Source organism: Euprymna scolopes, chromosome 19 (genome assembly GCF_053919585.1).
Source record: "Euprymna scolopes isolate OS-2025 chromosome 19, ASM5391958v1, whole genome shotgun sequence".
Lineage (NCBI taxonomy): Eukaryota > Metazoa > Mollusca > Cephalopoda > Sepiida > Sepiolidae > Euprymna > Euprymna scolopes.
In genome coordinates, this window is record NC_136500.1 from 19,357,875 (window position 1) to 19,371,105 (window position 13,231).

Sequence of the window (13,231 nt, forward strand, 5' to 3'; positions counted from 1 at the left end):
TACAGGGCATACTGACAAGGTTTTCCAGGGTGTTGGAAAACACAGTTTCGTAAGTATGGGAGCAAGTTCTGGTTGAAGCTTTTTTAACACTAAGTGGGATGGTGTCAGGGCCAGTTGCTTTACTGGAATCAAGATTCTTGATTAGCTTGGCGACCTCATGCACAGATATTTGTATGTTACCAGCGTGTTCTGTGATAGGAGGAAATATGGGGAGTTGATGGCCTTCGTCGCATAGGGTAGAATTAGCTGCAAAGTTCTTGGCAAATAGGTTGGTTTTGTCTGAAGCTGACGAGATGACCTCTGGTCCGTTGATAATGGTTGGGATAGAACGCACACTTCTGTTCAGGATCCTATTTTTATTTGCCAAAACTGGTGGGAACCAAGCCGCTGATCAGCTACTTTGGATTTAACAGACTAGGCATATAGCTCTCTTGCATTTTTATTACTCTTTTACCGTGGTTGCTGGCGTTCCTGAAAGCAGCTTTAGTCTCAGTGCATCTATTATGTTGATAGCTATGGAAAAAGTGATTTTTGTGCGCAGCAAATTCTGGGGAGAACCATGGCTGGCTGATAGGTTTTTGTTGGAATTTTTTAGATGGTATGAATCGGTCTATGCCTACAATTAACTATTCAGTCAGGTCTGATACTATAGAGGACACATCCTTTTTAAACATGGAATGCAGAGGTAGATCAGATATGAATGTACATAAGCTATCCCAGTCAGCCATGGAGTATCTGTATACAGTACGGTGAAGGAGTACGTCTGGGGACTTATTACATTTCATTTTTATCTTAACTGATACGACGGAGTGGTCGGACGATCCTAGAGGAGAAAGAACAGAACATGGACAAAGCTCAGGGGAAGTTGAGAGAAAAAGGTCTAGGTGGCTTGCATATTGACCTGTAGTATCGGGCACACGGGTGGGCTCGCGAACAATCTGAGTGAGGTCATAAGCAATGACAAAATCATGACACAACCTCCCTCATCGTCCGTCTTACTTGAGTGGGTCAGCCATTCCACATTATGGTCGTTGAAGTCACCATAGATGTGGATGCTAGCCGAGGGATGTGCAGACAGAATGTGGTCTATTTTCTCAGATGTGTTCTTAAAGATAGTAACTCCGCTGTTGTGGGGCCGATAGAGGGCAAATATAAATGCAGTGGTGTAAGGAAGTGCAACCCGGAAGCAAAATTAGGATCTTCTCTAGAGATATCCCTGCCACATGGGAAGCCATCTTTAATGTAGGCACACATTCCATGCCCATGGCGATCTTGGGGGTCAGATTTAGATGTTAAGTTTTTAAAGTAATCAACAATTTAAAAAACTGAAAAATATTTTCTCTTGCTGAAAAACATTATCAGCTATGTTCTAAATTTTATTAAAATATTTTAATTCATTTTATTTCTTTTTTTTTTTATCACAATTTATAGCTGATATTTATTTCTGAAAATTAAAAACAGTTTAACAGAAATTAATTATTAATATATACAATTCAATGTTTCTAAATTTTTTAAATGAAAATGGATGATTTGTATTATTGTCCACAAGCACCCGTGACTTAACAAATACAGTAAAAATATTAGATAAAATTCAATTTGTGGAGGTTAAATGTTCAATTCTCAATGCCGGTCATACTACGAATACAATTGCGAATTATTTAAGACTTCTATTATATCATGGCGGATGGAGCAGGAGCATGCAACCTTTATGGATTAAATAAAGAGTTCCTTTTCAAATTCTGTGCAAATTTTCGAGTTCGATAGAAAGATTCCTGAGTTCAATAAAAACCACCTGAAGTTGATTGGAGATTACATCAAAATGTTGTGAAAATAACATGCAAGATGAGAACAGTTGTCTGAATAATCCAAATAAATTATAAAAAAAAAAAAAAAATTATATAAAAAGGGGTAAAATATAAATTGTAAATTCCATTTTTTATTTTGTTTATTTCAGGTTTCTGAAGACAGTGCAGTACAACACCTCCAAGAAGAATGCATAACGGATAAAAAACGAGACTAACCGCTTGGAGAAAAGAGCTGTGATGATTGGCAAAGTATTACTTATTTTATTGTGTTTCCATCATGAAGATCTACCTGCAGAAAGTCATTCCATCATACAAGCTCCGCATTCCTGTATTTAATCTGATTTTTGTATCTGGAATTTTTTTTTTTTTATTGTTAGTTTTTTGTTTTCTCTTCAAAAATCTATGGAAAACTAAACGTGGCTCAACTTTCAATTGAAAAATTAACAGAACCCCCAACCCGACTGAAAAAAAAATTACAAGGTAAAATGTCCGTAGGATGTTTTCTCATGATTTAGAAGCTCTCTGTAGGCAAGTTAAATATGGTAACTGTCATTTTCATGCTCTTGCAATTACTAATTTAACTTGTACGGACTGGTGACCATTGATTTGCCTTAATTTATAATATTTTCCTACCTCTAAACTTGATCACTCTCTTTTCGCAAATAAGTTATTTAATCTCTCGCGCATACATAATTATATTTCAGGTATAATTTTCATAAAGATTGCACAAACAATCCTATGAACCTTACAGTATTTATATAAAAGTACTCAGTAACAAGTAGAGCTGCATATTCATTTAATCAAAATTTTTTATTCATATAAACATATTTTGCAAACATATATACAAACATTTCGATTTAAGTCAAATTTAACTGAGGCTCTTCAAGCAAAACTATGAATAAAATGACACAGAATGAGCAATTCAAATTTCCTGGAAGAAAGACCTCACATGACCATGACAAGTTAAATAAACAAACCGAATAAAAAATTTTTAATTTTTCAAACAAACACTCCACGATAACTTTTCTCGTATTGTTAGTACAATCTATATGGAAAAAAAAATCAAATCTGAAATATAAGCTATTAAAAGAAAAAATTATACTTATATCCTAATTAGGGACTGCAATATATATATATATATATATATGACAAACTAGACTAATCCAGTCAACTGAAACAAGCTTAGGCAATGTCTTTAAAAACGGTAATGCAAACTATAACTAACTATACCAAAAAAATACATCAAAAGACTTGGAAAGAAAACCTTATTTTACATGAATAATACAGATACTGTTACAAATGATATATAATCAAGATGCACAAAACTGTTACAAATGATATATAATCAAGATGCACAAAACTGCATGGAAACAACCCAGAGTTGTTCGAAACAGACCTGAACTTAACTAAAGGATTAAATTCAAGTGACAATAACACTTTCTGATCAACATTGGAAAAGCATATCGGGCATCTAGTAAAATCTGGATACAGACTAATGAATTTATAAGCACATGCAAACACTGCTCTTCAGAACACCATAGAACATTGGAGTTCTTGTCCACAATTCTCCTTGTATTAAATAAAACCCCCCCCCCAAAAAAAAAGAAAGAAAAATCTGTATGATATACATACCTGTGACTACATGAAAATATATTCCAAAAATCATGTAAATTGATCAAGTAGTTTGATTTTTTTTTTAAATAAAATAAAATAAAATTTTATGAGTAACAAAAGAGCAACTGTATTGTCTGCCAATCTAACAAAAAAAAAAAAAGAGGTAACTTAATTATTCAAATTCAAAATTTACAAACTCCCATTAATGACTTAAATAAGATTTTCTTTATAAAATAAAGCTACTTGATTAATGTTATGAATTTTAGAATATATTTTTGTTTCGTCATGAGTACATATATCATACAGCTTTTTTTTATTTTCGTTATTTAATATAGGGAGAATTCTGAACAAGAACCAACCCTCGGAGACAAAGTTTTTAGCACATATAGGAAAGTTATACACAACACAGAGACAATAATTAATGATAACATTTGCTACTAAACTAGAAATGTATGCAAGATCGATTTGTTTATTTTTATCCAACTTTTCCAATTCTTTGCTTATATCTTAAGGACCACAAGAAAAATTTTATGAACAGCAAACAAAGATTAGTCAACCCTACTTAAAACAAAGTTAGGCCACATCTAAAAAAAAAAAAAAAAAACTATCCGCATATAGCAACGTCTTGAAAGTCTCGCCTGATACTATTGAATAGTGTTGTAAGATGGAGAATAAACATAGCCTCCTTCATTCAATTTGACATGATTGATTTTTGTAATTATAAAAATGATTGCCAGCTGGAATGCGAGTGGAACCTATGCAACTTGTTAATAGACAACCCTTTTTCCCCCTCCAAATGAAAATAGTGGTAGAAAGAAAATAGATATCTGAATCTCTTCTGGTAACAGAAAACAATGTTACTGTAATCATGCACATTGCTTTTCTCACAAAAAAAAACACGCACACACACACACACACACACACACACACAGTCCGATAAATGGGTACATACAAACCCGCATTGACAGAAGACATGACAAAAAGTTTATTTACATTCCTATGCTCCTTCCCCTGTCCCATTTCCTCAATTTCAAATTATATTTTCAAATGAAAATTAAAGAAATTATTATTAAAGTGTACATGAGAGAGAAAGATTTTCTTATGAAAAAAAAAAATGAATGTAGTGTTTTTAGTTTAATTTTTACTTTAACTCCTGTAGAAAAGAAAATATTTCTAATAAAAGAAATTGTTATTTTTATTCTCTGTTCATGAATAAACACGATGTAAATAATTGTTGATTCTTCTTTATCTTTTTTATTTTTCTTTTTTTTTTTCTTTTAATACTAAACTTCAACTGAAAAAATGTTTACATTGTTGACATCTAAATTTAACTATCATTATTCAGCTTGGAGCACTTGCTTATCTAGTTGCACTGATGAGCTGTAAACAGTGAGACAATACTGTCTGTGGATGGCAATATTTTACTCCCTACGTTGATAGAGTTCTCGTAAGGAAATTGGCAGCAGGCCATCTAGCTTAAGGCATTGATCATTAGGTAAAATTAGTTTTAGTTCTCCGACCCACTGAAAAGATATTTACTTTGTTGACATCTAGATTTTGCTTACATTTAGTAGGAACTGTATGATAGAGAAAGGGCAGAGGTGTAGCCGGTCAGGTTTCAATTCTGACTTGAAGCACTTGTTTGTTCAGCCACACTAATGAGCTGCAAACGGCAAAACTATTGTCTATGGATAACTAATACAGGGTGGAACGATAAACTTGTTGCCCTAAAAACCCAACACTATAGATCTGGTGTTGAACTACATGCTTCAAAATGTCATCCTGTATGTATGTTCATAAAACATTAATAAAACAATGCCTCCATCATTTAATCAAACCACTTTAACATTACACGCCATTTTTTTTTTTTTTTTTTTTTTATAACTTAAAATCATTACTATATATTGGATAAAAATCAACAGAGATTTCGCTCTATAATAATGAATAAGAAAGCTAGATGAATTAAAATATGATATGCATATTTTATGACCAGGCAATGTTGGGTGGCATGCTAGTATATATCTATAAAAGTGACCTTGTCGGTGTGTGTGACCAAACTATTCTCTGAATATTTGGTCTACAGAGTTGAAATATATAGAGTATTTGGACCTGTAGTACACTTTCAATTTGGTTTTTAGCTCGTACAAATAGCTGCTAAGGGGTCAAAATAAAAAAAAAAACATTGACCATAGCCTGGCATAAGTTGACTATACTCATTTTATTTCTATGCATGTGCGAATTAGAAGTGATAGATTAAACTTTTTTTTTTTTTTTTTTTTCCAGTTTTTGTATACTTATGGATTTAGATCATATGCTAACGGACAAAGTTGGAGAGCTATGTGTTTTGGTTTTGATTCTACCTGATGGCAAGCATGTCATTTTTTACATTTTGAAAGCTACTATTGTGATATTATGGTCGCTAAGGGCTAAGCAGTAAGAGAAAAAAAGACAAAAGGATAGGTGACAAAAGAAAAGGAAGCAGGTTTATGAAGATAGACAAAAGAAACTTGACATGAGATTGTTAAGGTGTGACAAATGAAAGGACTGAACAATCAATAGAGATATATTTAGTTTTATGACATTGGGGAGTGGCTATGAGTAAGAGGCAATAGAAATGATTGACTGTGATAAAATTGGACTTAATGGTAATGTCCAGTTAGGAGTGTTTTGACAGTACATTTAAGGACAGTCTGGTTGACAGCAGTCATAATTGACTTGGATGTTTATGGCAGTTCAGGGCTAGAGACAATTGGAGATAGATCATGGCTTGGACCAGGTTAGAAAAGCTTTAGGAGATCAAGATGAACTGACAGCAACAGATGAACCCAGCCTCAACAGGACCTAGATGTGGACTAGCATGTAGAGGGTTGATGGGAACACAAACAATAGTCCAACCATAAATGTAAAGCATCAGAGTCTGCATTTTCTTTTTGTTCCTGGATTTTGTTTTGTTTTATTTTTATACTTGTAGACCCCGTGCTCTCCCCATCGATGATCGATGATCGTCAGTGTGAACAATATAATGATGTAGTCAAAACTAGAATGATGAAAGATGAAGGAAAAATCCATGGCAAATAATATTAGGGTCGGTGGGGCATCACATGGTGGTCACACTATATACTAGGTACAAATTGATAGAGATTCGGACTCTATAATAATAAATATGAAATTTGCCTGAATTAAAATATCATATTCAAACGCATTTCACAATGCTGGGTAGCCTGCTAGCATATATATATATATATATATATTTAAGTGAACTTGTGTGTATGCTAAACGATCTCTACCAAACTACTCTGTCAATTTTTGGTCTACAGACTTGAAACCTGATATATGAGATTCGGACATGTAAAACAAATTCAATGAAAATAAATGTTAAGAGGTGTAGCAGCCGACATTCGTTACAATCACAGGCAGGAGCTACTTCTCACGATTCGAGATTGGGAATCCATTTTCTCCCTGACTTGTCCAATCACAAGCAAACTCTCTATCATGTGACAGAGTATATAACACATACGGCTACATATAAAAAAACACCAGCCTAAAAAAAAGAGTTAACACTTTCTGAGTGTACGAAAAATTGATATCTGGCCTGGACTTCCATTGCTTTTCATGCTACCTTTTGCTATTACCAATTCCCTGCCTTTTACACGCATCATGCATATTACAACAACAACAACAACAACATGGGTCAACTCGACTCCATTTACACACATGCCAGAAATATTCTCTGCTACAAGAAACACTCCCTCTCGCAAAATAACCTCACAGAAAAAAAAAAATTTTTCATCAAAAAGCAACATTTCTCTTTCACAGAAAAAATAAACAGTCGAGTCCAACAAAAACATGTTACTGACAACTAGCCATCCAAAACACTCTTCACAGAAGAATACACTCAAAACATTTATTTTTTCACAAACTCCATCCAAGTAAACCAATCAAAACAAAAAACAATTCCTCACTGACATTTAGCAACGAGCAACTTAATAACTTCAAATTCCACTGGAATCGTTCAAATTTAAAGAAATTATATTCAATTCTACGAAACATATTTGAACACGGTCACAAGCATCAAGCCTTGTGTTGACACAAAAAGCAAATTTTACAAACAACTGTCACGGACGGACATATTACAAAATCCTCACTTCAAATTTTCTAAATTACAACTGACACACATAAAAGGACCTTTCTTTTATTTCAATAAACATTTCTGGTTTTCAGAAGAAAACTATTCCAACAAGGGGGTATCAGTAGCAGCCAACACTCGCTACAATCACAGGCAGGAGCTACTTCTCACAACTCGAGATTTGAAATCTATTCACTCCCTGGCTTGTCCAATCACAAGCCAGCTTTCTATCACTTGACAGAGTATATAAAAGGCGAAATCTGAAACTCTCAGCTCTCTTTGATTCTGACCCTGCTTGGCAGCAGACATTAGCTTGGGGCTTTTGCCCCAGGCTGGACGTGAGTACTACAAGCTAACAATGGCTCTTTTCAAACACCCATTTGTTTCCACATGCGGTACCCAAACAAACATTCTTTATCATGCTAAAGAGCATACACCGACATACACACACACGACAACACGTGAACACATTGAATAACTTGCTCCTTTCTTTCTCCTGCAACTGGCTTCCTTAGTCTCGGCAATTACTCGCTATAAACACGTGTGGACTGAGCTGTTCTCTCTTCAGTAAGACGGAAATATATTAATTCTATCTTTACACAAGAACACTTCAACCTACCAACCCGTTTCTCTCTTCTACTAACGAAAATAACAAATAAAGTTGTTTATAAATATAGAATGAAACTCCATTTTGTTGTCTCATCTCTATAGAGGTCAAAATTGAAAATATTGCAATTGCAAATTTTTATTTATACATTAAAGTGCGTTAGTTTTTAAAGTTTGGATATCCATCTGCCCTTAGGTCATAAGGTAGCTTATACAACAGGCGAGCTAAGTGTTGTGGTTTTTCTATTGGCTGATGGCATCCAAATCATTTATTTTTAACTTTAGAAATCAATACAATATTGGGTACAATATAATAATCAATAGAGAATCGGCTCTATAATAATAAATATGAAATTTGCATAAATTAAAATATCATATTTAAGCATCTTTTACGGTTGGGCAACACTGGGCACTCTGCTAGTATTTTCTAAAACAAACTAAAGTAAAAAAAAAATTAATACATAAAAAGTACTGTTCCATAATGAGACGGTCTATTTTTATTTTTACTTCGCAGCTGACAATTCTACTATCACATGATACCATCATCAAGAGAAACCACTTTGCAGTTCAGATCCTATTCTTCGACTGCTTTTCTTCAGGTGGGGCGGCCCCTCTCTCAGGAGTTGGTCCTGCTGCATTAAAATGAAAAAGGAGTAAAGTGTGGACCTTGGGTTTACTTTCAGCAACCTCGTGATTCTTACTTCCCTTAGTTTGTTTTTTTAAACTCATATTACATGGGCGATCTTTCTGGCAAAGGGAGAAAAATTGCTGTTTCCTGAAGCGGAATCTATCAAACATTTATCGTTGGCTAATTTTTTTTACATTGCAGTAATCTATGTTGTGTGTGTGTGTGTGTGTGTGTGTGTGTGTATATATATATATATATAAACCCCTTACATCAGGTTGCTTCATATCTTGTCTGGAGCTATGTCTATTTAAAAATTTAGAATTTAGAAACTAAAATGATCTTTCTTTAGAAAAAAATATACACGCTTGGACGAGAAATAAATTGTTACATTTTCGTTTAAAAATTATTCTTTTAAAGTTTCCTTTATCGTCAAAATCTTTAGAATCCATTTAAAATATATTTATATATATATATATATATATTTGGCAAAAATGGTAATTAGTAAAACCTGAAAAGAGTGCTCAATACTATTGCAGAGCAAATATGCGTTTTATTTTTTATTACTGTTTTATCTGTTCAGTTACATATGTTTCGGTTGCCGCACCATATTTACGAGGCTGCTGAATCGTAAATATGGTCCAGCAACCGAAACATATGTAACTGAACAGATAAAACGGTAATAAAAAATAATATATATATATATATATATATAATGAAGTTTTTGTTATATATATTTTTACTTTAAACTATACAAGTTCTAGCAATCAAAGGGAGATAATTATATACACAATGAAAACGTGATGTGAATTTTTTCTTTTTCTTTTTTTTTTTTTTTTTTGTCTCTATACGAAAAAGTTTTCAGGATATGAAAGATACAAAGTGACAGAAAAACTATTTTTAGGTACCTAATTCTTTGTAAAACTTTTTAAAATCAGGGTTTTATTCGATTTAAAATTTTTTTAGTAATTTTCTGAAAATATTGTTGATTTTTATCTGGAAAACATTTTTTTTTGGATTTTTTTCTACTTATCCCCCCCCCCCAAATTAAAATTATTTTCAAAATTGAAAAATTAATTTCTGCATTACAATTTTTACCATATTTGAAGAATATAGATTGGAAAAAGTATTTCTGTTTTAAATTTTATCCTACTCCTCTGAAATTTTTGTAAGGGTGGAGGAGTTTGTTATTATTAGTCGCGTGCAAGCGATTCTATAAGTCACTTCGTCGGTCGGTCTGTCGGTCTGTCCGTAACACTTTTGTGCTTGGCCTTTTGGCCAAGATCAAAGTGTAGTATCTGTTCTTACTACATGCTGTACTTATGTTTGTAACTTTGTGATATAAAGTGAGAGATCACTTTTCTGTATTAATTTAATGTAAAATATATTTATATAAGGGGCCGGGCAAATTCAAGCGTACATTTACAGACAACCAGTTCACACAATGTTCTACTACCTCGTTTTTTATTAAATTGAATTTCATATTTGGATGTCAAAGAAATGTAAAAAAAAAAAATAAATAAATAGAAAAGGAAAGTATTAATGGTTAGGTACTATATGGATTTTATTTCATTCTGGTTTTACCTTCATAATAAAATTTAATGGGTTATTTAACAGGGCCTGGAATGGATTAGACGACTTATGTGTTAAACGCCTTTCAAGATACGAACATTTCAAGATATGAAAGCCAAGCCGGAACCAATTAATTTTGTATCTAGATGTTCCACTGTATTTTTTATTCATTTGCAATTATTAAGAAATTGATTTACGGTCAAAGGGAGATAAGTCACAATTTACTACCTATAGAATAAATCCCATGTATTTTAACAAACATGTTAATGCAATTTTAAAACTAAAAATCAAATCAAATGATTTTCTGCAGAAATGAAACATGAAAACCTCTGTGTAGCTTATTTGCCATGTACATATTTCTTCCTCCTCCTCCTCCTACTATTACCATACTCTATGGAGCAAATTTATTCACAATATTACTTATATATATATATATATATATACTCGGGTTTTTTTTATATTCAAAAGTAATGGACTAATGAATTCAACGAGGTTGTTAGATAGTGCTCAATAAAAAGAGCTGATAATACTTGTTTATTGTTATATAAACATGCTCACATCCCGCTGCTACAAATAGCCACTTGTTTCAATCAAACAACAGATATCATCAGGCAGCGACTTGACTATTCAAAAGTTCAATGAATAATGGATTTTTATTTTAGGTAGGAACTCTTTAGAAGTTGGAGTTAAAAAACTTAAAACACAGGACTTTAATTAAATAAAAAGTAAAAAGGGAGAGGCAATTTAAATAAAGTTAAAAGATTACAATGGGGAGAGAGTGATTGAGAAGAGAAAAAAGGAATAGAGACAGAAATAGAGAAAGAAAATATAGAGAAAACAAAATAGAGAGAAAAAGAAGAGAGAAAATATATATATATATACATATACACACACACATACATATATATATATATATATATATATATATATATACATATATATATATATATATATATGATATGGAGAAGAAAAGAAAAAAGAAATAAATGGTTATAATAAAGAGAATAAGAACTAGAAGGAAAAGGAAAGAATAATGAGATCTAGTTAAATAGAGAAAGAGAGAAAGTAAGAATTTGACAGTATATAGAAAAAGAAAAAGAAAAAATCTGCGTGTCAACCAATTTATGAACAATTATACAATTCAGTAATGAAACATATTATTACAAATACAAACAGAAGATACAATCCAAGCGTCAGAAATGAACGTGTCAAAAAAGGCAGTGAATGTATTCGGCTAGCATATTTATCCTCTTACATACGTCCACGAGTAAAATCAACGCAATTCAAACATACGTCTACCATTAATTAGGCCCTTTATGCTAAATGATATAAGTTTAAAGTTTTCGCGTTTTTATTAGATAAATATATGAATAAAAGAAGAAAATAATGATAAAACAATATTAAAATTATTATTAATAACAATAAACATAATAGTAATGATATTAATAATAATAATAATAATAATAAAAACAATAAAATTAATATTTATTATCTTTTTAATATAACATATTTAGCCATAAGAGGGGATTAAATAAATTAAATAGGTCCAATAATTATAAATAAAAAACTACTAATATTTATGTATATAAAAAGAATACAATACAAATATATATATATACACACACACACACATATATATACCCAAATATACACACACATACACACACATATATATATATACATATATATATATATATATACATGCACATAAGTAAAGGTGTAACTATACTATTAAGTTGGAAGTTTAAGCTATTTAAGTATAGATATAAAGTCATATTAAATCACAAAATAATACATTCAATACCAGATTACTAATAACACAGATACAAGTACACTTACCTATAAATATATTCAGGCAAAAGAAGTAATTAAATCAACGAAATACTCAAAAATAGCGACGCACAGGTAGATAGTACCCAAATTAAAAATAATAAGATACATATGTATATACTCACAGAGAACCAACCGACATACTAATAAGCATATATATACATATATATATATATATATATACATATATATATATATATATATATATATATATATGTCAATTTTTTTGCAAATATCTATATTTGATTTTTTGTAATTTTTTGTAATATTTTCTTTAATAAGCTTACAAAAAATTACAAAAAATCAAATATAGATATTTGCAAAAAAATTGACAAGGATAGTAAAGAAATAACTGACAGACTTAAAATTAGTAATAGAGTGGGAATTTTACAAAAAAAACAGTCATATATTTTGCTTAAAGACCATAAGATAAATTTTGAAAATAAACCTACAACTAGGTTAATTAATCCTACAAAACCCGAAATTGGTAAATTAAGTAAAAATATACTAGAAAGAGTTAACTATCAAATTAAATCAACATATAAGCTAAATCTATGGATTAACACAGCGGATACCATTAAATGGTTTTCCAATATACATAATAAAAAGAATTGTACTTTCTTACAATTCGATATTGTGAATTACTATCCCTCCATATCTAAGGAACTATTCGAAGAGGTGATGGAGTTTGCTAAACTCCTGTCTGATATAAAAGACACTGAAATTGAAATTATACGGACATGTAGAAATACTACATTAATTAGTGGAAATGATCAGTGGTTGAAAAAAGATCAAAATGACCTGTTTGACATTTCCATGGGGTCTTTGGATTCGGCTGAAATGACAGACTTAGTAGGTCTATTCATACTATACAACTTAACCAAAGACATCAATGTCATGGATATAGGCTTGTATCGTGATGATGGACTGATGATCATCAAGGAATCCAACGGCCCTAAATGTGAAAGAACCAAAAAGATTATCTTAAATGAATTCCGTAGAATTAAATTAAAAGTGGATATTATATCAGATGTTAAAACTGTAAATTTTTTG

At 31.5% G+C, this 13,231-nt stretch overlaps 1 protein-coding gene across 1 annotated transcript in view; it reads left to right on the top strand.

The window, feature by feature from the left end:
- The window catches only part of LOC145303462 (UPF0729 protein C18orf32 homolog), a 40,781-nt gene extending 36,126 nt beyond the window's left edge, over window positions 1-4,655 (top strand). Inside the window, exon 2 of the mRNA XM_080144800.1 lies at window positions 1,955-4,655. Coding sequence (XP_080000926.1) covers window positions 1,955-2,020 — 66 coding nt within the window. The 3' untranslated portion in view covers window positions 2,021-4,655. The remainder of the gene's footprint in view (window positions 1-1,954) is intronic.
- Window positions 4,656-13,231: the final 8,576 nt, after the last annotated feature.